Source organism: Stenella coeruleoalba (assembly GCF_951394435.1).
Source record: "Stenella coeruleoalba genome assembly, chromosome: 14".
NCBI classification, from domain to species: Eukaryota; Metazoa; Chordata; class Mammalia; order Artiodactyla; family Delphinidae; genus Stenella; species Stenella coeruleoalba.
Genome location: NC_137160.1, coordinates 13,742,639 through 13,770,311, shown reverse-complemented (window position 1 = coordinate 13,770,311; position 27,673 = coordinate 13,742,639). Strand labels below are relative to the sequence as shown.

General features: G+C 35.8%; 1 protein-coding gene across 3 annotated transcripts in view; it reads right to left on the bottom strand.

Moving 5' to 3' along the window:
* PIGN (phosphatidylinositol glycan anchor biosynthesis class N) overlaps nucleotides 1-27,673 on the bottom strand; it is a 110,817-nt gene that overhangs the window by 20,802 nt on the left and 62,342 nt on the right. For all 3 annotated transcript variants that reach the window (XM_079943244.1, XM_079943246.1, XM_079943245.1), the window contains 9 exons: nucleotides 27,071-27,179; nucleotides 21,021-21,123; nucleotides 17,084-17,186; nucleotides 15,068-15,154; nucleotides 12,167-12,222; nucleotides 11,796-11,871; nucleotides 9,802-9,875; nucleotides 5,967-6,009; nucleotides 3,385-3,437 (listed from right to left, as the gene is read on the bottom strand). In XM_079943244.1, coding sequence (XP_079799370.1) covers nucleotides 3,385-3,437; nucleotides 5,967-6,009; nucleotides 9,802-9,875; nucleotides 11,796-11,871; nucleotides 12,167-12,222; nucleotides 15,068-15,154; nucleotides 17,084-17,186; nucleotides 21,021-21,123; nucleotides 27,071-27,179 — 704 coding nt within the window. The remainder of the gene's footprint in view (nucleotides 1-3,384; nucleotides 3,438-5,966; nucleotides 6,010-9,801; nucleotides 9,876-11,795; nucleotides 11,872-12,166; nucleotides 12,223-15,067; nucleotides 15,155-17,083; nucleotides 17,187-21,020; nucleotides 21,124-27,070; nucleotides 27,180-27,673) is intronic.

Below are 27,673 nucleotides of genomic sequence, written 5' to 3'. Positions count from 1 at the left end.
TTCTGCTTGTCTGTAAAGGTTTTAATTTCTCCATCGAATCTGAATGAGATCCTTGCTGGGTAGAGTAATCTTGGTTACTCTAGCAATCAGAGGGTAGTGTTAAGTTTTTAAGAAAGTCTTGGTTTCCTCTAGGTCTAACTCACATATAGGATAGTTGCAAGTAAGTTGTGGGTATGTAATAAAAATTGCTATGTCATGTTTCAGGATTAGCAGGAGGGGTGCCTGCCTCTGCCCTTTGGGCTGGGGTGGAAGGAAGCTATGAATGCTAGAGTGGAGGACAGGTTTTCTATGAGGTAGAAGCACATGTGTCACAGCAGTGAAATTCTTCACATCTCCTCAGCCTCTTTCCAGGTTTTTCCCTGGGAGTAAAATGCAGAAAGTAGTACTTCCTACGTGGGGATGAAGGAAGGAGGAAAGAGGCCATGGAGAGCTCACTGGTACCATCACTGGACTGAGAGACATGCAGTTAATCCCCTTCCTCACTCCTGAGCTCCATATTACTGTCCGACTGAGTCTGGAGCCTCTGGGCTTTTCTGTTCCTTTGGCAGCACTCGCTGATAGATTCTGGGCTGCTGATTCCTCTCTTGGATTATCCATCTTCTAGGAATTTGTTGAACTTGCATTTGCTGATGGTCATTTTTCTATTGTCCTCACTTTTGCTGGGTTTGTTATTTTATTGAAGACTTGGTAGAGAGGAGAAAAATGATTATCTTTGGTCTGTGGTCCTCACCCAGAAATCAATGGATTTGATTCAGTGCAGACGTCTAATATTAAATCTTACCCTGAACCGTCCCTGGCCAAGCTCATCAATGACCCACTGTTTAATCCAATGCATGTCTTTATGTCTTTTCCTACCTACTCTCTCTGTAACATCTCAATAACCTCCCTCCTTCCTGAATGTTCTTTTGATTTCCACCACACTACTCTCACCTGGTTTCCTTCTGCCTTTCTGGCCACTTCTTTCAGCCTCATTGCCACACCTCCTGTTCTCTACCCGTAAATATCAGTGGTTCCTTAAGGTGCCATTAGATCTTTGCCTTTATTTATGCTACACATTCTCCCTAGATCTTGTGACCCAATGCGCTCTTCTAAATGCTACTCTTGCAGTGTCTAAACAGTCCCTCTCCTAACAAGCCTTCCCTTACCCTGCAAGGCTGAGGTAGGTGCCCTGACTAATGTCCCCACAGCACCCAAGAGACTATTCTAGAAATTCTCACACTGCACCATATTGTCTGCTCATGAGTCTGTTTCCTCCTCCAACCTTAAGCTCCCTGAGAGCCTGAGAATGTGTTTTTCATCCCCAGAAATTCACCTGGTGCATAGCGGGTGATCAATAAGTATTTGCCCTGTTGAATTGAGATCATGGATATTTAAAAATGCTTTGTGTTTTATGCATGTTATTACTGGTAATAACAGTGAAATTCGTACTTTGAAGAAAAAAATCTGCCAAGTAAAGATAAACCTCAAGTGAATCAGAGAAAATCAAATCCTTAATTTGTGTAATATAAATTAATGATGCTATGTAGAAATTAATGATGCACATCTTCATGTGAGAAATATATCCTCTTCATTCCTTCACATCTCTTTAGAGCCAAAACCAATATAAATTTCTCCCATCAAAAAGTCTCAAACCCATATTATAGCAGCATTATTCACAATAGCCAAAAGGGGGAAACAACTCAAGTGTCCACTGATGGATGAATGGGTAAACAAAATGTGGTCTGTACACAATGGAACATTATACAGCCTTCAAAAGGAAGGAAATTCTGACACATGCTATAACATGGATAAACCTTGAATATATTATGCTAAGTGAAATAATTCAGTCACAAAAGGGCAAATACTGTACAATTTAATTTATGTGAGCTATCCTAGAGTAGTCAAATACATAGAAACAGAAATTAAAATGTTGGTTGCCAGGGCTGGTGGAGATGGGGAATGAGGAGTTTTTTGCAAGATGAAAACCATTATGGAGATGGAATGATAATGATAGTTGTACAACAATGTGAATGTCCTTAATGCCACTGAATTCTACACTTGAAAAGGGTTAAGATGGTAAATTTTATATTATGTATATTTTGCTACAATTAAGAATAAAATAAAAAGTCTCATATGTAATAATGCTATATTTTGTCAGAATATTTTCCAAACAAAATTCTGACCTATGTTTAAAATGAAAATAAATTAATCAAATTATGGAGATAATAAGGAGAGGTATCTCAAATACAAGGCACACTATGAAGGATAAAAACATAATAATAGTTTCCATTTATTGGAGCTTATTTGATGCCAGGCACTGTGCTAAACACTTTAGATGGATTAATTCATTCAAAACGACAAGAGACAGAGAGAGATTAGAGACGTTAAGTCACTTGCTGTCAGTCTTACAGCTAAAAAGTGGCAGAAATAGATCAATCCCAGGAGCTCTGGCTTAAAGCCCATACCATGACCTACGACCTGCCTGGACACTTTGGGATCAGAGGGCTGGTGAGAAGGACACATTAAAACTTTCTCTAAGCTTCAAACTTAAGAGACTAATGAAAACAAAATTAACGACTTGTGGAGTACCCTCTCTGTGCCTAGCACACAAGGAATGGAAGAGAGTCAAATCAGCTGACTATCAAGGGAGACAGACCTCTATATAAATAACAAGGCGGTACAAGCCTGAGCTGCCTAAGAGGTAGGAACAGAGGAGAGGACTTGTAATCGAGTACCTCACCCAAACCTACACAATTCCTGGCTGAACAAATACTGACTAAAGGAAATAAAATTAGTCTATAAGAATGTATTCTATCTCTGAATGCATTTGAAAACAAAAAGGCAAAAGGATCAACCTTGCTTTCTTCCCCTCAAAGAGAAGAAATTTAACAGATTATGGCAATCATTGACGTTCAAATCACAATAAACAGGAAACTGACATTTTGTTCAGATTATACTTTAAAACACAATGTTATAGGTATCACATGTTAACATGTTCCCATATTGAAGATTCTAGGAGGCATATGATGATTACATGAAATGTAAACTGCCACAGAAAATTCACACTGCAACTTGAATAGCTTCATTGCTCTTGAGAGAGATTGAGAGATTATGAGAACACAGACACTGGAGTGATCTACCCCAGATTCAAGCAGTTTTCCTTGTACCTTCCTGCTGTTCTGCATTTCTTTCAGACTTAACATCTGTCCCCACATCATCCCAAGGAAACACCTGATAATGTGTTAATGCCAAGAACTGGAGGGACGTGTCTCACCTCCAGAGGTTTAAAATAATTGCTACTTGCTATGCTTACTTCAAAAATCAAATTGAAATCTTCTGTACTAAGATACCAAGTTACTATTTTTCACTGCACTCTGAAGAATTCTATGTGAATATATACTATACCTTGTTCCAATATCAAGCCAGCTGCCATAATCTTTGATCAAGAAGAAAAAATGCTGTAAAATAAAACAAAATATGGCTTCATTAAAAACAAAGGCTATATAGATTCAGCCTAAAAGCAACTTTGTTTTAGGATTATGTCCTTCAGATTTCTGACCCCTCAGAACCACTATCTGACTGGAATCAATAAGAATTCGCCCTTTATTGAAATTTTTGCTTGGACTAAAATGAGCAATAGCTTAAAAGCCACAAACAGCATTGCCATTCAATCATATAAGCACAAAAGTGACATCTTGAATAACTAGAAGAAAACCCAGCCAACTTTCATAAAAGGCACTAAGTATCGATAATACCAAAGACTGCAGTGAAAGGAAGCCGTATCATCTATTCATCAGCAAACATTTACTGATCGCCTACTATGTGCTAATCATTGTGTTAGGTCCTGGAGATAAACTCTCTTTCAGGAGATTTATAATCTAGTGACTGATTCAGTCAATTTATCAGGCATGTGTGTGTGTGTGTGTGTGTGTGTGTGTGTGTGTGTGTGTGATGAGTGTTATGATTGGAAATACAGGCAAGTACAGGAGCACAAAGAAAGGGGCACACACCCCAGCTGGGGTAATAAGGGAAGGTTGTCCCAATAAAAAGTCTAAAAATCTAAGTGACAAGTAAGAGTCAGAGGAAAGAGGAGGTTGGAGAGATCCGGGGAGAAGTTTGTTTCTGACAGAGGGAGTAACGCTTATAAACATCAAGAGTCCAGGTAGAGCTTGGCAGGTCCAAGGTGAGGCTGGGGTAGAGGAAACAAGGAGGGAGAGGAGAGATACAATGCCAGTCAGGTAAGCAGAACTTAGACCACACATGGCTCTCTAAGTTAAACTCAGCAGTCTGATTCTTCATATAAAATTAATCAGAGAATTTAAATTCTCTTCTGTTAACATGTCTTTGTCTATTTGCCACTTTGTGAGCAAAACTGAAAGCTAATTTATTCTAACATTATGTGTGGTCAATTTCAGAAATATATCCAGTTCAATACAACATAAAAATGTTCTCATCTGAATCAAGTGACTAGGAATCTGATTTGGGAAGTTACCCTAACATTCGTCTCTCAGCACTTCCAGCATAAGATGTGTAGTGAAGAATTAACCCTATCTAAAGAGAGGTCTGGCCTTTACCTTCAGCTACTAGGAGGCGATTACTAGGTCCTGCCTGATAGGAGTGTTTTGCCTGGGGGACCTCAGCCACTGGACAGTTTAATAATGTGATTTATGTTCAGGGCTTTGGGCCGTGTGTTATCAGTTCTACCTCTAGAAGGACTGAGATTAAAGGTTGGCCACGGGAACAATATCCGATTGGGCTCCAATAAAAAGCCTGGACATCGAGGTTCTGGTGAGCCTGGCTGGCAGTACTCCACGTGCACTGTCACACATCGCTCCCGGTAGAGCACGGCTGTCCCAGCTTCACGGGGAGAGTATGGCCAGACCTCCACATCTGGAACCCTTCTGGACTCTGCCCTCTGCGTTTCTTCCCTTGGCTGATTTTAATCTGTCTCCTTTCCCTATAATAAGCCACACTTGTGGATATAACAGTCTTCAGTGAATTCTGTGAGTCCATCTAGTGAATTATCAAACCTTAGGGTAGTTTGGGGAACCCTCCTGAACGTGCAGGTGTAAAATGGGTTCTTTTTGTTAATACATTACATGCTAGAGGCCCACCTACCTGTTCCGCACTAGAACTCATTATTAGAGCTAGCATCTTGATAACATCATCCCACTCTGTTCCCTCTTTCCTTCCTTCCCTTCCTCCTCCCCTCTTTTTTCCTTTCTTTTTCAATCTGACAAAATGGTTAAAAATCAGCATTTCAAGTAGGAAAATGGTATATTACCTAAACCTAAAGTTAGCTTTTTCTGTTAACTTCCTATGGAAGTTTCATTTCAAATACAATGTATCACTGAAGACTGTGTATAAAGTGACAGATTCTAATAAATCAAGTTAGGAGATTTCTGACACTCTAAGAACAGCACTCTTACCACATTATAGGTCATATAAGAAGAAAGTAATTTATGTGTAAATTATGTCAGCACTTATAACTCAGTATGTAAAGAGTTCACGTACAGAAATGCATTCATATTTCACTTGATTAAATCAACTCATTGGGGGACTTCCCTGGTGGCACAGTGGTTGAGAATCTGCCTGCCAATGCAGGGGACATGGGTTCGAGCCCTGGTCCAGGAAGATCCCACATGCCACAGAGCAACTAAGCCCGTGCGCCACAACTACTGAGCCTGAGCTCTAGAGCCCGCAAGTCACAACTACTGAGCCTGCGTGCCACAACTACTGAAGCTCGCACACCTAGAGCCCGTGCTCCACAACAAAAGAAGCCACCGCAATGAGAAGCCCGCGCACTGCTACAAAGAGTAGCCCCCGCTCACTGCAACTAGAGAAAGCCTGCGCACAGCAGCGAAGACCCAATGCAGCCAAACGCACATAAATAAAATAATTTTTATATATATATATATATATAAAAAAATCAACTCATTGTTTAGCTTGTCAATCTTATTTATATTGAATATCCAGTAATGCCTTACCAAAGCCATGATGTCTGATATGTTGATAACCATGAGAAAAAGACTGGAAAAAAATAAAGAAAAAACACATGTAATACTGCAGACACATTTTAAAAGCACATTAAAATCAAAATGAAAATAATCAAATAATCTAACATTCTGTTATTAGTATTTCTGCTTCTGAAAATACTACATTTGACAAAGGCTCTTTTCACATTATCATGGACTACTGTCCCACAGTGATGGGCTAGACTTCAAAAATGTTATTTAACACTTTGAATATTTATTTCAATGGTATGAAAGGGACATGATAGAGAACAAACGTATGGACACGAAGGGGGGACAGCAGCGGCGGGGTGGGGGTGGTGTGATGAACTGGGAGATTGGGATTGACATGTGTACACTGATGTGTATAAAATTGATGACTAATAAGAACCTGCTGTGTAAGAAAATAAATAAATAAAATTTTAAAAAGAAAGGGACATGAATTATGATTTTTTAAATTAAAGTTTTTATTTTAGATAATTATGGATTCACATGCAACTGCAAGAAATGATATAGAGGGAACCCATGTACCCTCTGCCCAGTTTCCCCCACTGGTAACATCTTACAAAACTATAGCACAATATCACAACCAGGATACTGACATTGATTCTATCAAGATACAGAATGTTTCCATCATCACAAGGATCCCTCATGATACTCTTTTATAGCTACATCTATCCTCCTCTTGCTTACTCTCTGTCTAATCCCCAGTCCCTGGAAACCACTAATCTGTTCTCTGTTTCTATAATTTTGTTATTTCTGGAGTGTTGTACAAGTGGAATCATTTGACTCACTTATAACATTTTGGGATTGCCTTTTTCACTCAGCACAATTCTCTTGAGATTCATCTAAGGTTCTGTGTGTATCAATAGTTTGCTCCTTTTTATTGCCATTATACCACAGTTTGTTTAACCATTCAAGCACCAAAGGACATCAGGGTAGTTTCCAGTTTATGGCTATTACAAATAAGCTGCTATAAACATTTGTGTACAGTTTTTGTGCAAACACAAGTTTTCATTTCTCTAGGAAAAAGAGCCGAGTGCAGTTACTGGATTATGTTGTTTGCGCAGTTTCATGTGAAACTGGATAACTCTTTTCAGAGTAGTTGTACTATTTTACATTCCCACCAGCAATGTCTGAGAGCAATTTCTTTGCATCCTCCGCAGCATTTGGTGATGTCACTATTTTTAATTTTTTGCTTCTTCATCATTATTTTGTCAGTTATAGATTTTACTCTGGGTGGTTTTACCTTTTTACAGTGTTATTTGTTGTTGTTTCTACCAAGTCTAATTTTTCCTGGGTCAAATTTTAGTGCTCTATGGAACCAAAAGGGGGACGTTCTTAAGTCAGTCTTGTGTATAAAAGAAATGTCACAATGTGTAGTAGTAGCCATTTCCAGTTTTATTTTGTGCTGATAACTTCTACCACTAATTTAGCACATAGGTTTTCAGTTTCTATTGTATGCCAGCCACTGTTCTTGTTGCTGGTAAAACATTGGTGAACAGAGCCTACCATCTACTCAGGGAGACAAATAATAAATAGAATGTTTGTAATAACAATAAAATGTCAGGTGGTGTTAAATGTCAGGAAGAAAAGTCAATTGATCGGGGGAGACCTCTATGAGGAGAAGACATTTAAGTAGAGACCTGTGTGAACAGAGTGAACCATGAAACTATATGAGTAAAGAGCACTGCAGGTAGAGAGAGTGTGGAACGTACAAAGGGCATGAAGTGAAAACGTGCATGGTGTATTTGAAGAACAGCAAGAGGGTCAGCTTTAAGCAGAGTGTGCTAGCACAAGAGTTGTGGGAAATAAGGTTGGAGAGATAGATATGCAGGGGCCAGATCACATGGGGCCATTTAGGCCATAATTAGGACTTTAGAATTTTTCCTAGTTGTGACAAGAAGCCATTGGAAGGTTTTAAAGGCTCCTCTGTCTGTTGTATGGATAATAACTGTAGGAGGACAGGAGTAAAAGCAGGGAGATCAGCTAAGAGGCCCCTGAAGATGACTGATGATAGTGGGTTCGTGGAGGTGACTGAAAATGTGAATAGAAAGAAGAGACGATAACAGTGACATGTAGCGAGTGGATTTGGCAATGAGGGATGGATGAATTTGGGTTTGTGTAACGGATTAGAAAAAGAAAACAGGATGAGCAGAGTTCAACAGGAAGAAAGGGAATTGCTGGGTTCAATGTACGACATGTTAAGTTTGAGGGGTCAGTGTTATATTAGGGGGGAATGTCAGTGACTTGTAAAGGTTTAAAGGTCAAAAGAGAAGACATTTATAAAGCCACAACTTTGTCATCTTTGCCTCAGTTCTCTCCCTTTGTATTTAGTTTTTCGTTGTAGAAAAACTAAATACTAAACAAACTAAATACCAAACGAACAAAACTAAAACTCTCCCTTTGTATTTAGTTTTTCATCGTACTAGTCTCAGGTTAAAATTACTACACACACACACACACACACACAAATACACGCACACATATACACACACTTTTTTTTTTTTTTTTGTGGTATGTGGGCCTCTCACTGTTGTGGCCTCTCACATTGTGGAGCACAGGCTCCGGACGCGCAGGCTCAGCGGCCATCGCTCACGGGCCCAGTCACTCCGCGGCATGTGGGATCCTCCCGGACCGGGGCACGAACCCGTGTCCTCTGCATCGGCAGGCGGACTCTCAACCTCTGCGCCACCAGGGAAGCCCTACACACACATTTTGATGAGCCTTCTACCTCTCATCCCACATATCCCCAGGTCTTCTTAAACTTTAATTAAAAGCCCTTCTAAAAACTTGCATCTGTTAACAGAGATGTGAGAAAGTACATGTCACTTACTAGTTTTTTTTTTTTAATTGCATCTAAGTATCTTCTATGTGGTATTGACAAGGTATAAATGCTTTTAATGTTAAATTCATGTAAATATCCTGCAAAAATATACTAAATTAGTCTAGAAATGAGATTTCCACTATTTTTAAATAGTGCAAGAAAACCTTTTTATTATTATTATTATGGCAAATACATAATAATACGCTACACTTGGTTCTAGCTTAAATTCATCAAGAAGAACATGCAAATTTATGCTAATATTAGTTATTTCTTTCAGCATTGAATATTCCAGTTTGATTCAAGAATAACGAAACTGCTAAGAAGCTACACATTTATCTCGTGTCTTTCAGAGAGGCTGATCAGTCCTGTGCTGATGACACAATTTCATTGCGTCCAAAAAGCAAATAGTTGAGTTGACAGCTTCTTGATTGCTTAAAACTGACTGCTCCAGAAATTCCTAGAAACTCAGAAAGGATACTTCCCATTCCATTTGCCAAAAGTGTAGAAATCAAGACTAAGAAACTATGTAAATTATTGACATCTAGAAGTTAATTTCAAGCCATGTAAAATGATATAATGTTAACACATTTGTCTAATACACACTTAAGAAATAATCCAAAAGAAAACAGAATGATATTCCTTGGAGTTTGTAGGCACAGTTATATCTACAATAAACAAGTTATTAACTACAAGAATTTAACGTTTATATTTTATAGTTTTCTAGGGGGGCTCCTCTCTAGCTTGAATAATATTCTAATAACATTTTATTGTTGAGAAAGCATATTATTCTGCTACAGGCTCTAATCAACTAATTTCCTCTCATGACAACTGAATTCTGACTAAAAGGGTGAAACATTTTTTTCTCATTTTTATAATAAATCTATGTTACTGTGTCTTAATAGCAATCACACAAAATACCCTCAAGTGTTAACTCTCATTTCCTAAAAACTAACAAATTCAATGTTTCTTAAACATTCATCTTACCTTTTTGATGATAACTGGGTAGTTAACTGAACAGCTTCAAAAGCACACATCACAAGAGCAAAGGGGATTAAAATCTGTTTAAAAGAACAACAAATGATGCCATGGGTAGCTGTAGCATTTGAAGAAATATTTCAATTTCTCAGTTTGTCTGTATTAGTGAAAAGCCAATGCTGAAATAAAACCGTGATACCAATGACATATAGAATGGTGACGAAAACAGATTTAAAAATCCACATCAACAGCATTTGTAGTATAAAAGATAACAACAAATATTTCAAATAAAGCCTATTCCAAATTTTTGTTCTATTTAACTCAGTATAATAATTAATGACCCAAATCAAATAAACTATGGAGCCTGATGATTTGATTCACAGATCCCTGAACTCATCTGGTTATTTGATACTACAACTCTATTAACATGATTTAGCTGTTTTACCATTGCTTGCTGTTGTTTTATTTTAATACTAATTTATTTCTGATTATAAAATTCATACTCTGTAAAAAAAAATGGAGAAAGGTATAATAAAATTTACACTGGTTGAAAAATCTATAATCCAGGTGTAACACTGTTAATATTTTGAGATACTGCTTTCCAGTGACCAATTAAAAAAAAAAATACACACACACAATGTTTAAACAAAGAGGGGAGGGAGAAAATATGGAAAAGAAATGATGTTCAAAACTGCATAAGACTCTTGTTCAAGCGAAGGCTACATGTAGTGAAGGTTACATGACTGAAACAGAGGTCCAGGAGAATTTTCACTTCCAGCCACATCAGTCAAAGAAAGTGACCAAATATATTAGGTCAGTAAAGCTTACTGAATTAAGCTAGAGATTATAAGTCTAGCATTTAGTTTAAACTTCTATTTTTCTTTCTTTTTTTTTGCTTGTTTTTAATTAAAGGCCCATGATCTTTAACAGACTGAGAAAAGAACAACTACCTTTAAGAAAAATGTAAATAAAGATTAAGGAAACTGTTAATACACATTTCAAAAGAATTCAGTAGAGAATGGGACATGAGAAAATGAACATCTTTTTTTTTTATTTAATATTTTTATTTATGTATTTATTTGGCTGTGCCAGGTCTTAGCTGCAGCATGCGAACTCTTAGTTGCAGCATGTGGGATCTAGCTCTCCGACCAGGGATCGAACCCAGAGCCCCCTGCATTGGGAGTGTGGAGTCCCAGCCACTGGACCACCAGGGAAGTCCCTGAACATCTTTTTTAACATTTCTTAAAATTACATTTGTATTAGTGCAGTAACAAAAAAAAGGATATTAATCCGTTAATAAACACATACTTTAACAATTATTACTTATGTGATCTGAATAGAAGGCAATCAGATTTTAGGCAGATATTAGTTCTTTTATTTAAACAAATATATACGAAGTACATAAAATGTGCCAGGCACTATGGTAGAGGGAATAAGACAAGCTTAATGATCCTAGAGAAAAAGGGAAAGAGCATGAATTACATTCTATTGGAGAGTCTGAACCCTTGGAAAGCTGATAATTTGTCATTATCTTAGAACCCTCAGTACCTAGCCGGTGCTCATAAGCCTTCAATGACATATTTATTGAATGAATAAATCAGTTCTAAGTACAGGGATTATGAGAAAAAATGATAACACGTTGGCAGTCTTGGGGGTGGGGAACATCAGTTCGGGGAGCCTTTGATCTTGAGGAGCAAGGCAGTTTTGATCCACCCTTCACTCCCCACAGGCTTTAATCACCTTTGATAGGACTTCCTGGGACTAACAGCCTCTCTACTTCTTTGAAGTTAAATGGGCTTAGGAGTAAAGTAAAAAGATTATATTTTGAAGTAAAAGCTAAAGTGTCCGACTTCTCATTCAACAGTGTCTGAGAAGGTATCTTCTTTCCATGCAACTTAACTCTGTCACTTTATAATCTTAATGTCACATGTTACATAATCTTAATTGTCACAATGAGTTCATAATCTTATAAATCAATATCTTAAGAAAATAAGAAAACCAACCTTCCACATCATCAGGGCTCCCATCATGTAAGGACTAAACACGGTCAGAAAGCAATAGACAGAGGCAAGATCAAAGCTAAGGAATCAACAAAAAGAAAACGGAGTTTAGAATTCACATTGTAACTTTAAAAGAACGTTCTTCTAAAAAGCATGTTTAACCTAATTTTCTGAAACCTACTCTTACTAAAGCACAAGTATACATTGTCTCAAGAACTATTATAAAATCAGTAAAACGAATGAGATAGACTTGTATGTGCCCATACATACCAATTTTCAAAATACATCCTTCAGTGTAAAAAGCAAGGTACAGAACAAAATCCCTATTTGTATTATTTTCTGGTTATACATATGCTGTTTTTATTTTAAATTACCTGTTAATAGAAGCTATATTCCCAGTTCCAAAAAAGGCCGTCATTAAGAAGAAAACCTAAATAGAGTTAAGGAAATGCCAAAACAAGTCAGAATGCATAAAAGTTCTTTTTCATTGAGAAAAGATATACCTATTCTACCATGAGGGTAATTTGCTTTTCTACTTGTACATTTGATCATAAATTGTTGTAAATGAGTGTTCCATTGTATCTCCTTGTGAATGCATTTGGAAAGAACCAGACTGAACAAGCAATGTACTAAGAACAATGAGGCATGGGAGGTCATCCTTGTCACTAGTAACCTTGGGAAGGTTACTATTTTCCTTGCCTCTAACATAAACAGTTGGATTACTGCTATTTGTAGTTGGCTGCTAATGATTAAAAAAAAAAGCGATAGACATTTTCAGCTGAAATACGACGATTTCATTTCATACATGCTCGCTGTGTGCCCACTACATGTGAGACGTGCCAGGTTCTTTGAAAGGCTTAGGAAGAAATAAGATATCATGTTTTAAAATAATTCAATAGAGAATGAGAAAGAGTAAACATCTTTTTGACATTTCTTAAACTTACATTTGTAATAGTGCAGTAATAAAAAGTAGGTATTAATTATATTGGGGTCTAAGAACTTACAGCTAGTAAAGTATTTAAAATAGTGCCTGGCCCACTGAAAGGGCTCGATAAATGTTAGTTACTTTATTATCATAAACACATACACAAAAATGGTACAGACACACTAAAAAGGAAGTATGAATCAAGGCAAATTTCAGTGAAAAAGCGGCATTTGCGTTGGTAACTTGAGCCTTAAATATATTAATTGTTCCATGCATTCAACCAGTCAACTAACCAAGCAAGATTTATCATCTAGTACATGTCAGAGGCAGAGCTAGGCACTAAGAATATAAATATAAATAAAATAGTTTAAAGTGCTCATATGGTGACTAAGATTATGATGATATGTAGAAGTATATAAGATGAATTTAAAGGTAAACAGTGGGAAATAAATGATGTAGTCAAGGACTTCCCTAGCGATCCAGTGGTTAAGACTCCATGCTTCCAACGCAGGGGGTGCGGGGTTCAATCCCTGGTCAGGGAACTAAGATCCCACATGCCACCCAGTGCAGACAAAAGAAAAAAATAAATAAAATGGTGTAGTCAAGAAACAGTAAACAGGTGTGATAGAAGCTGAGCGTTTATTGAAGGGTACAGTGAAAGATGAAGCAAGAAATGTAGATGGGTGGCATATTAATAAAAAACCTTGAACTTTATTGTGGAGACAATGAAGAGCTGGCAAGAATTTTAGGTGAGTAATATAAATAAGAAATACCAATAACAGTGAGATATTTGGATCAGGGATACAAATAATTAGAGGCAGGAAATTCAGTTAGGAAGCTATCTCAGTAATCTATGTTGGGGACAAGGAAAGTCTGAACCAGTGTGGTTAGAGTGGAAATGGAGAAGGAGGGGAGACCATGGAACTTTAAAACTGGACAGGGAGTTGTTAAATATGACAAGTTTGATGCCCTGGGTAGCTGGGAGCATGGCGATGCCATTAAATGAGATGAAACCTGGCAGAGAGTGATTTTGGAGAGGGGTGGGCAGTCACTAGTCAGTGTGGATATATATCTGGTGATGCCCAGCAGGATGTTGGACATTTGACTCTTAAGGTCAGAGAGGTCAGGGCTGGAGAAGTAGATCTTAGAGTTGTTTGTACAGAGGTGTCAGTCACAGCTATAGGAGAGGATGACATTACCCAGGCACAATTAGAGGAGAAGGTTAATGATAGAGCTTGGAGAAAAACATACATGGTTCAAGAGCAAAGGAAGAGTAAGTTTCCATGAAGGAGAATAGAGATGGTGTAAACAGCTGAGAAGAGAACCTGGATCATGTTCTGGATGTCAAGGGAAAAGAAAGAGAAAAGTCAATTGAGTTGAATGTTGTAAGAGTGGTCAAGTAAAACTGAACAGATTAGACTGTGCAATCAGGAAGGCCCTGCGACCACGAGAGGACAACTTCAGCAGAGACATTTGACAAATATTGAAGAAGTACTGTGTGCCAGGCACTGGTCAAGGCTTGAGGATATAGTACATAAATGGGGAGGAAATGGTAGCAGCAAGGAGCTTGATAGTAGACACAGAGGACAAGACGAAATTATAATTTAGGGAGATGCAGGGTTCAAAGGAAGAAGTGTTTTATTAGTATAGGCTGAGTGGAAGGAATCTGCAAAGACAGAAAGCAAAATTGAGAGTGAAGGCAAGAGGTAGAGGAGAGAATAAGAACATTTATTTTCTGGACCTATAAGGTCCAGACTCCACCACGGTAAGTTCAAAGGAAATATCTCCCTATGAGTTTTTTCAACCCAGTCAGCCAGCCTTCCCAAAATGAGACTTTATTCTGTCACACTGTCTTACAAAATTCTAATACAAATAACTTTCACACAGTATTGCCTCTGATGTGATCCAAAAACCTTGTGGGACAGATGTTATATAACATGAGTATAGTATAAAATACACATAAAAAGATACAAACCTAACTCATAATAGTGGTGTCTTCTGGATGAGGGAAATTAGTTTGGAGTTGGAAGTTGAAAGGAGACTGTCTTTAGATGTAATATTTTAATTTTTTAAAATGTGTGACATATGTGACAAAATATTAGTTGTTGATATCTTGGATGGCAGGAATACACATATATACATTTGTTTGTTATATCATTCTTTATGCTTTTCTATAGTTTCGGAAATTTTTTGAAGTGTAAACTATATGAGAAAATTATGGTTGGGAGGGCGGTTAAATGGCCTCCAAGGTAATACCACTACCAAATGACAGGCAGAAACCCCTCCCATTTCTTACTCCATTAAATGGGAGGTTGCAGTGCCTTAAAACAGAAGTCCATAAAAAGGATACAAGGAAAAAGGCCCTACGGATGTCATCCAGATAGAGGTCTCGAAACTGGGTTATATCAGTATTATAGGTGAATTGGATACTGGAGACCTGTGAAATAAGAAGAAATTTATAAACACACAATAACAGTTTGCTTACTTCTACCCTCAAAAGCAAACTTACTGTCAAAGTTACAATAGCTAGAAAGATAACTTGTACTGACAAGAAAACAAACAAAAACAAATAAATCTTTTCCTATAGCTTAATTTCACCTTAATAACACCTGCCGAAAGGTAAAATATACTGTTAATAATATAGGGAACTGAGTTGTAGTACTGCCATATGTGTAATGAAAGTGAGAACTGGGCTTTTTATTATCCTGTATAAATGCTTCACTTTTAAATCCCTATATAATTTTTCCCTTTTCTGACATCTGATTTCTCAGTGTCCCGATCTTCTCAAACTCAAGTATGGTATGATATTAAAAAGCATGATAAATTAAATATTTTTCTGTTTTTTTGTTCTTCTGTTAACTCATTTCCAGAGAAATTATTTTCTCTCTATAAAAAAACAATATATTTCTGTCCTGGTAAAATAAAAACCTCTCAATTCCAACATGATGGATGCACTCTTGCTTAATCCCCCTTTTTCCACAAAAGAAAAACTCATGGATAAGTTTAAAGGGAGAATTTCCCTATCTCCCACTTTCCATGTAATTTTCTGTTAAGTTCTTGGGATGCTTTAATCCTCTTTTCTAGAAAAAGACATAACTCCTTTCAGTTAAAATATAGAATTTAGGGCTTCCCTGGTGGCGCAGTGGTTGAGGGTCCGCCTGCCGATGCAGGGGACACGGGTTCGTGCCCCGGTCTGGGAAGATCCCACATGCCGCGGAGCGGCTGGGCCCGTGAGCCATGGCCGTTGAGCCTGCGCATCCGGAGCCTGTGCTCCGCAACGGGAGAGGCCACAACAGTGAGAGGCCCACGGGAGAGGCCACAACAGTGAGAGGCCCATGTACCACAAAAAAAAAAAAAAAAAAGAATTTAAAAAATAACACAATAAACCTCATTTTTAATTTAATAATATTGAATTATTAAAATTTTGAATATTTAATACTAAGGACAGTCTGACCATTTACTTGAATCTGATCAAAACTTCTTTTCATGTATTGTTTTAATATTCCAGGACTGAAAGTTAGAAACCAGTAATTACTCAATATACTTCAATAAAGTTTCTTCTTTATTGAAATTGTTTATTCTAAAACATCAAGTACTCTTTGTGAACTCAACTAGAACCAGTTAAGGATGAATCAATGGATCAATTATGAAGGTATTTTCCTGCAATATTTCTTTTATCTGACCTCAGTAAAATTGTAAATATTTTATCACCAATTTCTTATAATTATCTTCAGTTCTGAAATAAAGGCAAGAGACATCAATTAGCTCTCTAGCTCAGCATGATAAAGGTGTCCTTAATATCTGGTTGGCTTTTAGCCAATTCAAAGTATATTATGTTGAATAAACAGTCTAAGATTTGGACTGAGGCCATGATCACTAAGGTGACAGAATAAGCATTTTGGATTAGAATGACTAGAAAGAGAAAAATAACACTGGAACACAAATGTCACTTTATGATCAAATTCATAAGCTGAAGTGTGACAACATAAATATTATTCCAACGAAAATAAACTGAAGGAAAGAAAAATTAGATGTGAAAACAAAGGCAAGCAAGATAAAGAACATTCTTTCTCCAGTATTCTTTCACCTATATTAATGTTTTTTTGCATCAGAGATTCTCAAATAATCTCTAAGAAAAGCCCAACCCATATAATGCCTATGAAACAATAAAATCATGCTTTTCTTTTGTTGTAAGTGAAAATTTCCTTACAAACTGTTTGACTTAATTATTAACTTAATTATTAATGCCTTAAGTACTGTAAATTTTTAAGTAGAATTTTTGATGAAATAACATTGCAACCTCCTTATAGGATAGAGAATATTCTAATATTCTTAAATAAATGCAAGAATGATTTTGACAAGCTACCTTCTGTTTACAGAAAACAACAGATTGTGGCAGGGTTTCTTGTTCCATGTGTATCCAGACAAACATCAAACATGACAACACTAATGGGAAGAGAGCTTCATACCTAAGGGGTGGGGGGTGTGGGGTGGAAGTGGGAGGGTAGAAAAGAAAAAAACATTAAACAAATAAAAATGCAAATTTATAATACTAATAGGTCTTTCTCAAAATTAAAACAATCTTGATAATACTTCTAAGTTACAACATCACAAAATTTAAATTTTTTAGGCTTTCCAGAAGAAGAAAATAGGAAAGGAAAGTAAATTTAAATATCAACTCTAACACCATCTTTTGAAATTTATCAGATCTTGAGATCATTACATGTTTAAAATAGTAGAGATATTTAAAATTCATTCATGAGGTAAATGACAGAAATATACAAAAAAGAAAGAAAGCATAAGACAAAGGTAAAAAGACAATTCCTGAGTTAAAATGATTAATATACAGAGAAGAAGAGCAAGACAAACATCCCAAATTTTTTAAAAACTGGGTGCAATACGGGAATATAAACCTCTCAAAAAGCAAAAAAAGAGCCAATAAATCCATAAAAATGTCTGACCATATTGATAACTGATACAGAAATTATAAAACAGATGCCATAGTCACATAATATTTACCCATATTAAAATAATGTCAACAAGAGTATAATGAAAAAGGAACTCTCATACTCTCTACTTAGGAATAAACACTTCCTGGAAGGCAATCTAATACTATGCATCAAGAATCTAAAAAATATTCATATAGTATAATCTAATAATGTCACTTCTAGGAATTCACCCTGAGAAAATAATCAGACATATACACTATGATTCCCATCTGAAGATGTTTGTTACAATATTGTTTACAGAAGAGAAAAACAAGAAAACAGCTTAATATCCACAGGGGAGTTTAGTTAAATGATGTATGGTACATCTTTAGGCTGGCGTACAACGTGGACATTAAAATGTGGACAAAGGAGAAACGTTCATGAGAGAATGCAGTGACAGATGCTTTTCCTAACCCTTTTCTGCTCTAGTTTAAGATAAGTGTTTCGGGGCTTCCCTGGTGGCACAGTGGTTGAGAGTCCACCTGCCGAAGCAGGGGACACGGGTTCGTGCCCCGGTCCGGGAAGATCCCACATGCCGCGGGGCAGCTGGGCCCGTGAGCCATGGCCGCTGAGCCTGTGCGTCCGGAGCCTGTGCTTGGCAACGGGAGAGGCCACAACAGTGGGAGGCCCATGTACCGCAAAAAAAAAAAAAAAAAAAAAAAAAAAAATGATGGTTAGGAAGCCTATAAGCCAACTAGGAAAATGCTTCTAAAATAAAGTAGAGGGACTTCCCTGGTGACGCATTGGTTAAGAATCTGCCTGCCAATGCAGGGGACACGGGTTCGATCCCTGGTTCGGGAAGATCCCACATGCAGGGAGCAGCTAAGCCTGCATGCCACAACTACTGAAGCCCATGCCCCTAGAGCCTGTCTGCAACAAGAAAAGCCACCGCAATGAGAAGCCCGAGCACCGCAACGAAGAGTAGTCCCCGTTCAATACAACTAGAGAAAGTCCGCATGCAGCAGCAAAGACCCAACACAACTATAAATAAACAAAAATAAAATAAAAATTTAAAAACATTAAAAATAAGATACAGCAAAGTAGAAAATAAAGATATAAAATAGTACATGGACTATGATTAATACTGTGTTAAAAAGATAAATACAGAGCTAAGACTGGAAGGAAATATGTCAGAACATCAATAGGAGGGGTAGCGTTAATAGATGATTTTTCTTCCTTATTCCTACTCTTCAAAATGTGATTATACTATGTTTACAATGATTAAAAAAAATTGAAAAAGAAAGAATTAGAATGCCTGTATCCTAGCCATTCTTGAAAATTTAGTTCAATTTCCACATGAGTCCTTGATGGCACCAGTTCAGCTCCCTTACCCAAACCCTGTCTCTAGTCATTCTTTATATCACATAATTCACAACTTAAATTACGATAACTTAATTGTTGCATTTTGTAATTGCCTAACATTGTAAAATAGAGTACATATTTTATAGCAGCTTACAACTCTATTATACACCTGGGGTACACTAATTGTTCTAACTGTATGTCTGTCTAGTGTTCAGGACACTAGAAATGTGAAAAAAAACTTGGCTAATTGAATCAAGAAAGTGTACTCTCTGAGCAAAAAACAAAGAAAAAACCCCATGATTTTTAAAATATTTGCACTTATATATGAAATTATTCTTTCCTAATATGTAAAAACATAAATTCCATAGTTCTACAAATAGTGCTACAGATTTACTTCTTTTCAAAAACTATAAAATAAAATTTTTGTAAAATGTAGATGAATAAATCTGATAAAGACAATCTTCTTATGGGACTTTATTTCTTTAGAGAACCAATATCTCATATAAAGTCTGTATATCTGAATTAATAAACTGAAATACCAATAAAATGTCATCATGGGCTCAGAGTGTACATAATAAAACCTTTCTAAATTAGGATCTGCTAGTTTGGTCTCTGTGCAAATTGAACAGGGCTGAAAAGACATTTAGGTTGTATTATACTTTGTTAAGCAAAGGGATAATATAATCAAAATTTTGGAGGAAAATGTTTATAACCAACTAAAGAGAACTATTTTCAAGTATTATAATAGCTTCCATCTGCATAAAAATAATTAAATGCTGACTAAAAATAAATCTTCTTTATTCATTTAATCAAGGGTGCATTGTTAGAAGTAGGATTGCTATTATTGTACTTCTGTAAAGTAATGAAACTGCATTTCTTTTAAATATCCTATAATTCTGACTATTCACTTATTTACATGGAGAACCCTCCAGGTCATCCAAAAATAGTGACGTGGAATGATAACAGGTGGACTATGTTTTGCAAAACTGATTTGACACTGAAAAATGTACTAACTGAAATTATTAGACTGCTTTTTCAGGCTACCTCTGTCTAATTTCTTTTGCAAAGGTAAATATACTTTCTGATGTTGGGTAATATATTTCTTAATACATTCGTTAATAAGGTCATACTTATTATTCTGATTTTAGGCGTGATTTTTCACTTTTTAGATTTCTTAACTTAAATGTGCTTAAATGTGCACAATGTAAATCCCTAGGTTTATTCTAATTGGGATAAAGATCCTATATTTGGACCAAATTTTGAAACTGTCTAAGTGGTGGTTATTCGATTTGTCTGCTCTATTCAGTGTTTATTATACAGTGCATATTTCTCACCCTCATGAAGATTTAAGTAAAGATGAAATAAAATTCAAAAGCAAGTGAAGAACTCTTTTCTTCAAAGTAGATGGGAGAGTATGTCATCGTTCTCACTGATTTCTAGAGAATGCTTCAGAATCCAACCCAAATCAAGCTGTTCTTTTTTGGTTTTGTTTTACAAGAAAATTCTAATCTTCAATGAAAATGTTTAAATTTTTAACAGTTTACCTTTTGGGAAAATATTCTAAAAGGTTTCTGAATCAAAAGGAATATCTGGACTATGACATATGTAGGAGTAAAAATAAAATATTATACTCAAAGAAGAATGAACAAATCAAAACATAATTTAAAGTGCATGAAAGGAATGCAACAAAGACTAAAATTCTTATAAGTCATTGTTTGAGACTTAAAATTCCTCCACAATCTATCAGAACTCTCTAACACTGTAGGTAAGCAATATTTAAGCAACTTCAGGAAATAAACAGAAACACAAAGACTACAGGCAATACTGTGAAAATGATAAGAAAAAGAAAACTGAAGATTACAGATCAAGTCACATACAGTTTTTACAGAGGAAAAATAATTTATTCCTCAAGATTCACGTATTTTTCATTTCCAGAGGTTAAATACTCAGAGAAATGTCAATATGTCATTTAAAACTTGCTACTAAAAATTAAAATTTAAAAACAGTTTATACCCTGTGCTTAGAAGTAGGTAGGTCGACATTGAGGAAACAAGAATGCTAAACAGCCGATCAAAGAGAATCAGAGGACTCAGTAGAGGCATGACGAAGGAAGAGGCTGCAATAAAACACATGTGGGTAGTGTTAGTACAAGCGACACAGGGTATGTTGAGTTTAAAGCACTGAATACTCTATTATCATTTATAGCATTTATTATTTGTGTGATATTTAAAATGAAGCCACATTTGCCCTACTCATTTTTGTAAGAAATTTGAAACTTCACATTTTTAATTAAAATTACATTTCACCATTTTAACCACAATTTTTTTCAGATTTTCCCAATTTATATTCAGCCTTGCTCAGTGTAATAACTCTTAAATAATTTGTCATTTTCTAATGTAAATAATAAAAAAAATTACTCAAGATTCAGCAACTTTTCTCCTAATTAAACATTTAGTTCAAAGACAACTTACTCCCCAGAAATTGATTTTTCCTAAACACTCCCTCCTCCAAGTTTTCCCACTGCAAAGTATGCATTGAGAGTTGTAGTGTGCCAGTTAGAAAATTAGAGACAGGAGACAAGGACTTCACCACACACGACAGTTGTAATAAGAGTAATCCAAACAAGTGAAGTAATCTTTCTTCTCAATATTAGAAAGCAACTACTTCAGTGGGAGAAGAGCAAATAAATTGGGGGGTAGCAAAACATAAACTCCCCAATCTTTATTTTGGAAAGAAAATGTGCATAATTTCCTAATCCTTCTGGCTAGGATGGTAATATGCGTGGAATGAAATGCTCTAAAGTATGAAGACAGATAATTTGGGAGGGCATCCTTGCTGAATTACTTATAACTCTTTAACCATGAGGCAAGTTTGTTAATCTGTCTAAGCAGTATTTCCATCTGTTAAGTAGAAATGAATAAAGTTGTTGTGAGGTTTAAATACAATTTCACCTATAAAATGCTCCTTGAGCATAGTGCCTGAGATAGAGTAAGTGCTTAATAACTGCTAGGTGCTATTATTACTACTAGTCAACACCTACTAATAAGTTAAATGTAAAGACAATCTCATTCAAAGTTGAGTCACTGCAAGATTTAAGATTATGTAAGTTATATTTACAGTAATCTTAAAGGAATTGCTTCTGATTTTTTTTCAGATGTGTAGTTCCAGTAACGTTATCATCATCTGGTATATATTTTAACAGAAAGAAATAGTATTTTAATATTTATTTAAAAAGCCAGTTCAAATGAGACCTGTTTTACCAACCTGTATTTTCTGTATTTGTTTGACTTTTGTGTAAAGGATTGATAAGATGCTAAAAGGGAAATAAGAGTCCCCATCCTGAGTGACATAAGTTAGAACCAGTTGCATAACATATAACCCACTTAGGGATCCCAGCACATTAGCAAAAAATGTTCACTGGAGCTAGACTATAGTGAATTAGTGCCTGGAAGATACCTCTGGAGATACTGCTGACCTACCTATGAGTCAACTATTTCATGCCTTGCACCATATGGTAGGCATCCTCTAGTACCGATGCTTTCCTAATCCCAAGGAGGAAAAGTCTTGTTTAAAATATATGTCCAGCCTATAAGAGACTCACTTCAGATTTAAGGACACACATAGGCTCAAAGTGAAGGAATGGAAAAGATATTCTATATAAGTAGAAACCAAAAGAAAGTGAAGGGTAGCTATAGCTATATCAAACAAAATAGACTTTTAGCCAAAAAATGGTAACAACAGACAAATAAGGTCATTACATAATGATAAAGGGGTCAACTGATCAGGTAGATATAACAACTGTAAATATATATGCACCCAACATCAGAGCCCCTAAATATATTAAGCAAATACTAATAGATCTGAAGGGAGAAATAGACAAGAATACAATAATAATAGGAGACTTCAATATTCCACTTTCAGAAAGGGATAGATCATCCAGAGAGAAAATCAACAAGGAAACATTAGACTTGAACCATACATTAGACCAAATGGATCTAACAAAAATTTATATAACATTCCAACTAGTAGCAGCAGAACACATTCTGTGCATGGAACATTCTCCAGGATAGATCATATAATAGATCACAAAACAAGTCTTAGCAAATTTAATAAGACTGAAATCATGTCAAGTATCTTTACTGACTATAATGGTATAAAACTAGAAATCACAACAAGAGAAAGCTGAAAAATCTACAAATATGTGGAAATTAAACAACATACTCCTGAACAACTAATGGATCAAAAAAGAAATTAAAAGGGAAATAAAAAGATATTTCAACAAATGAAAATGGAAACACAACATACTAAAACCTATGGGATGCTAATGTTAATCATATACACTAGTGCACAAGGAAAATATCAGTAGGTCCTGTAAGGTAAAAATAATACAAAAAATACTCTCAGACACAATGTAATAAAACTAGAAATTAAAGATAAAGCAAAAATTAATGAGGTATTGAACAGAAGAACAGTAGATCAAATTAGTAAATCAAAATCCATGTTCTTTGAGAAAATAAACAAAAAGGACAAACCACTAGCTAAGTTAATCAAAGAAAAGGAAGAAAGTGCAAATATACAAAATAAATTATGAGGGAAATGACTAATGATACAGAAGGAATTTTTAAAAATCATAAGAGATTACTTTGCATCCCTCTATATGAATAAATTTGAAAATCTAGAAGAAACAGAAAATTCCTTAAGCAAATATAGCTTTCCAAACTAACTGCAGTAGAGATAAAAAGCTTAAACAGACCAATTTCATAGAGAAATACAAAGTTATCAGGGGACTACCCAACAAAAAAGGACTAAATTCAGATAGTTTCACAGGGGAATTCTTTCAGGACTTTACAGAACAGATAGTCCCAGTGCTACATAAATTGTTTCAGAGTATAGAAATTAAAGAGAAACAATTCTTTTTATGTAGCAAATATAACATTGATAACTAAGCCTGATAAATTTAGAACACCAAAGAAAATTAAAGAACATATCATTTATGAATACTGATGGAAAAATAGTAGCAAATGAACTCCAACGCTACATTGAGAAAATAATACATTATAATCAAATGTGTCTTAGGAGTTTATATCAGAAATGCAAGAATGGCTCAATACTGGAAATCTATTAGTATTATTCACCATATTAACAGGTCTAGGGAAAAAAACCATATTATTATCTCCACAGATGTTGAAAATGTCTTTGACAAAATTCAACATCCATTCTTAATAAAAACCCTAAATAAAACAGGAGAGCATGTACTTTCTTTAACATGATAAATATATATACCTCAGTCCTAAAGCCAGCATTTGTCTTAAATGGGGGGACTCCAGAGACACTCCCACTAAGATCAGGAAAAAAATCAAGGAGGTTCACTATCTCTACTATTTAATATTGTTCTGTAGGTATTAGCCAATGCGAGTAAATGAAAGAAAAGAGAGGAATAAGAACAGGAAGGGGGAAATACATATCTGTATTTGTAAATTACATGATGGTATACTTGGAAAATTCTACCTAGAGAGTCAATGATAAACCTAACTCAAGAAAGGAAAATTCAGTAAAGAAGTAGGATATAAAATTAACATGCAAAAATCAATAGCATCTTATACTCAAAAAAAAAATTAGAAGATACAATGAATGAGAAAAGCTCATTTATAATAGCAACAAAAAAGATAAAATACTTAGGAATATATTTAACAAGAAATATTCCCAGCCTATATGAAGAAAACTATGAAGACTGCTTTTAAAGGCACAGAGGTAGACTTGAACAAGTGAAAGAACATCCCTTGTTCTTGGTTAGAATGTCTCAGCGTAACTCATGGGTAAAATGTAAGTTTTCCCAGAGTTAATTGGCTATATTCTTCAAAAATGTCAATGTCATAAAAGACAAACAAAGGGAAAATACCATAAAGGATATTATTAAGTCAACTGAAAAATTAATATAAGGATGGTAGAATAGATAAAAATATTGAATATGATGTTTAAAAAATTTTATACATACATACTCATAATCACAGATGGACAAGAACATGAAGTAGAGGATGACTTTCTGTAATTCTGGGAAATTTCTCTTTTTTTCACCTTTTTAGACGTTTTAGATGTTTAAAAATGAGATATAATAATATGAACACAAATTCTGTTTTCTTTGCTTCTCTGTCATGTGGTTTATCCCTAGGTGATATATTGTTTATATGCTGGTGTGTGTTATATACACCACATATTTTTGGAGTTATGCAGGAAAATAAAAAGACTTCCCTTTAATGTCATCGTTGCCATTCATAATTTTTGATTTTTCTGTGGATTTGAGAACTAACATGTCATATGAGAGACAATTACATATAGATACCCCGCTAGATTGCTAGCCCCACCACCCAGCCCTGCAGAATATAAGCTCCAGGAGGGCAGGGACTTGTTCCATATTTATTATTCTCAGAGAACAGAATAGTGCCAGAACATAGTACAAACTAAACACATTTATTTTTTAAATGAAAGAGCAGTCGCTGCTATTGTCATGCAGAATGAATGTAAATAGTAACTTTAGTAATCAAGATAATTTAAAAGGGAAGGCCTACATAATGCCCATAATGAAATGAAGTTTACACAGTGAAAATAAAGTTATATATACAAGAACAGTTATTGTCCAAGAGTAACTTCCACTTATACAATGACCAAGGTGTTTAGAAAATGAGCAAATCAAAACTTTAGGAGATGCATGTCTGTTTCCTGCTGTAGTTTTAAGCCTCTGCTTGGATTTTAAGAGCAATCCAAGGACAAATACTCCTATCCCTTAATCGTCTTTTTAAGATAAAGTTCCATCCAAAGATCTTTTTTTAATAATGAACAAAAATCATTTATAAATAAATAAATGTTAAATTGCACATCATATCATTCATAGGCATTACAAACTTTTTTTAAGTGAATTTTACTTGGTTCGCTTTACTTCTTTTTTCTTTTAAATTAATTAATTAATTAATTAATCTATTTAATTTTGGCTGTGTTGGGTCTTCGTTTCTGTGCAAGGGCTTTCTCTAGTTGTGGCAAGCGGCGGCCACTCTTCATCGTAGTGCGCGGGCCTCTCACTGTCGTGGCCTCTCTTGTTGTGGAGCACAAGCTCCAGACGCACAGGCTCAGTAGTTGTGGCTCACAGGCCTAGTTGCTCCGTGGCATGTGGGATCTTCCCAGACCAGGGCTCGAACCCGTGTCCCCTGCATTGGCAGGCAGATTCTCAACCACTGCGCCACCAGGGAAGCCCACTTTTTCCTTTTTTTAATGAAAAACATGGACTTAAAGTTTGCTCCTGTTTTCCAGTTGGAAGGAAAAGCCTAAGTCCTTAAATGACATGTTTGCTCCACACGCACATTCTTAAAAGAACTATAGAGGAATACGTTTTAAAATGTATAATCAGGGGCTTCCCTGGTGGCGCAGTGGTTGAGAGTCCGCCTGCCGATTCAGGGGACGCGGGTTCGTGCCCCGGTCCGGGAAGATCCCACATGCTGTGGAGCGGCTGGGCCTGTGAGCCATGGCCGCTGAGACTGTGCGTCCGGAGCCTGTGCTCCGCAACGGGAGAGGCCACAACAGTGAGAGAGAGGCCCGCATACAAAAAAAAAAAAAAAAAAAATGTATAATCAGCTTTATAAAATGTGTAATGTGTTGGGAGGTGACTAATCAATGTTATTTTCAGCAAGGGAAATACAGATAAAATTGAACTGCTTCCTAGTGCCTGTGTAAGAACTGAGAATTTATGAATTGACATGAAATTTCAGCAAAGGAATCTCTTCACAAAACCCTCTTCTCTTCTGGAAGCACTTTCTATCAGGTGCGAATAAATATACAGCTTCATTATCAAGTCATAAATATTCTATCAAGTAATTCTTAATAACACATGAATGCTCACAAAAGTTCTAATTTTCTTTGTCAACTTCCAACAAGAGACAGAAATAATAGCTTGTTATTATTATTTTCCCATAACAAAATTATTTGTTTCAACAGCAATGATACAGATGTAAGTGGATAATTTTAAGATGTAACTTGATGGAAAGTTATCTCATTTGATTTGATTGACCTCTTACCTAATATTATCCAGCTAACAACCTGATTAATAAGAGGCAGTCCTTGTTTCTTGAGTAGACTATTATGAGTGCCATACACAACACAAATGGAAAGCACCGTGCTTAGCATCTGAAAACAACAAACACAGAAGACGTAAATAAAAGAGAAGGTGGTGAGTGACTAATTTATATATTAGAAAGAATACTTAGAAAAGTGCTTGAACAACTGGAATCTGGCCAAAATGTTATTGAAATTGGACCAGCTCACCTTCTTGTGGCTAAGACCAACAGTCAGAATTCTTGTACTAAGCAAAAGCCCTCCTTCACAAGCATGAATGAGGTGTTTTACACTTTCAGGAGTATTTTGGCATACATTATCACACTGTTTTTACTTAGAAATATTTGTTATTAATCTTGAAGTTTTCTTAAATCCTGGAAGTGCAGAGAGTGAAATGTATATAGCTTGGCATATATGGCTGAGTGTCTTCCACCTCTGGCCCTCACTAACAGTCATATCTATTTATTCATTCAATACATATCTGTGGCCTGAGTTTTCACTGGTACTGGGAATACAAGGAGTACAATATTCTTTAGGGAATATAGACAAACTAGTGTAGAGTTGGT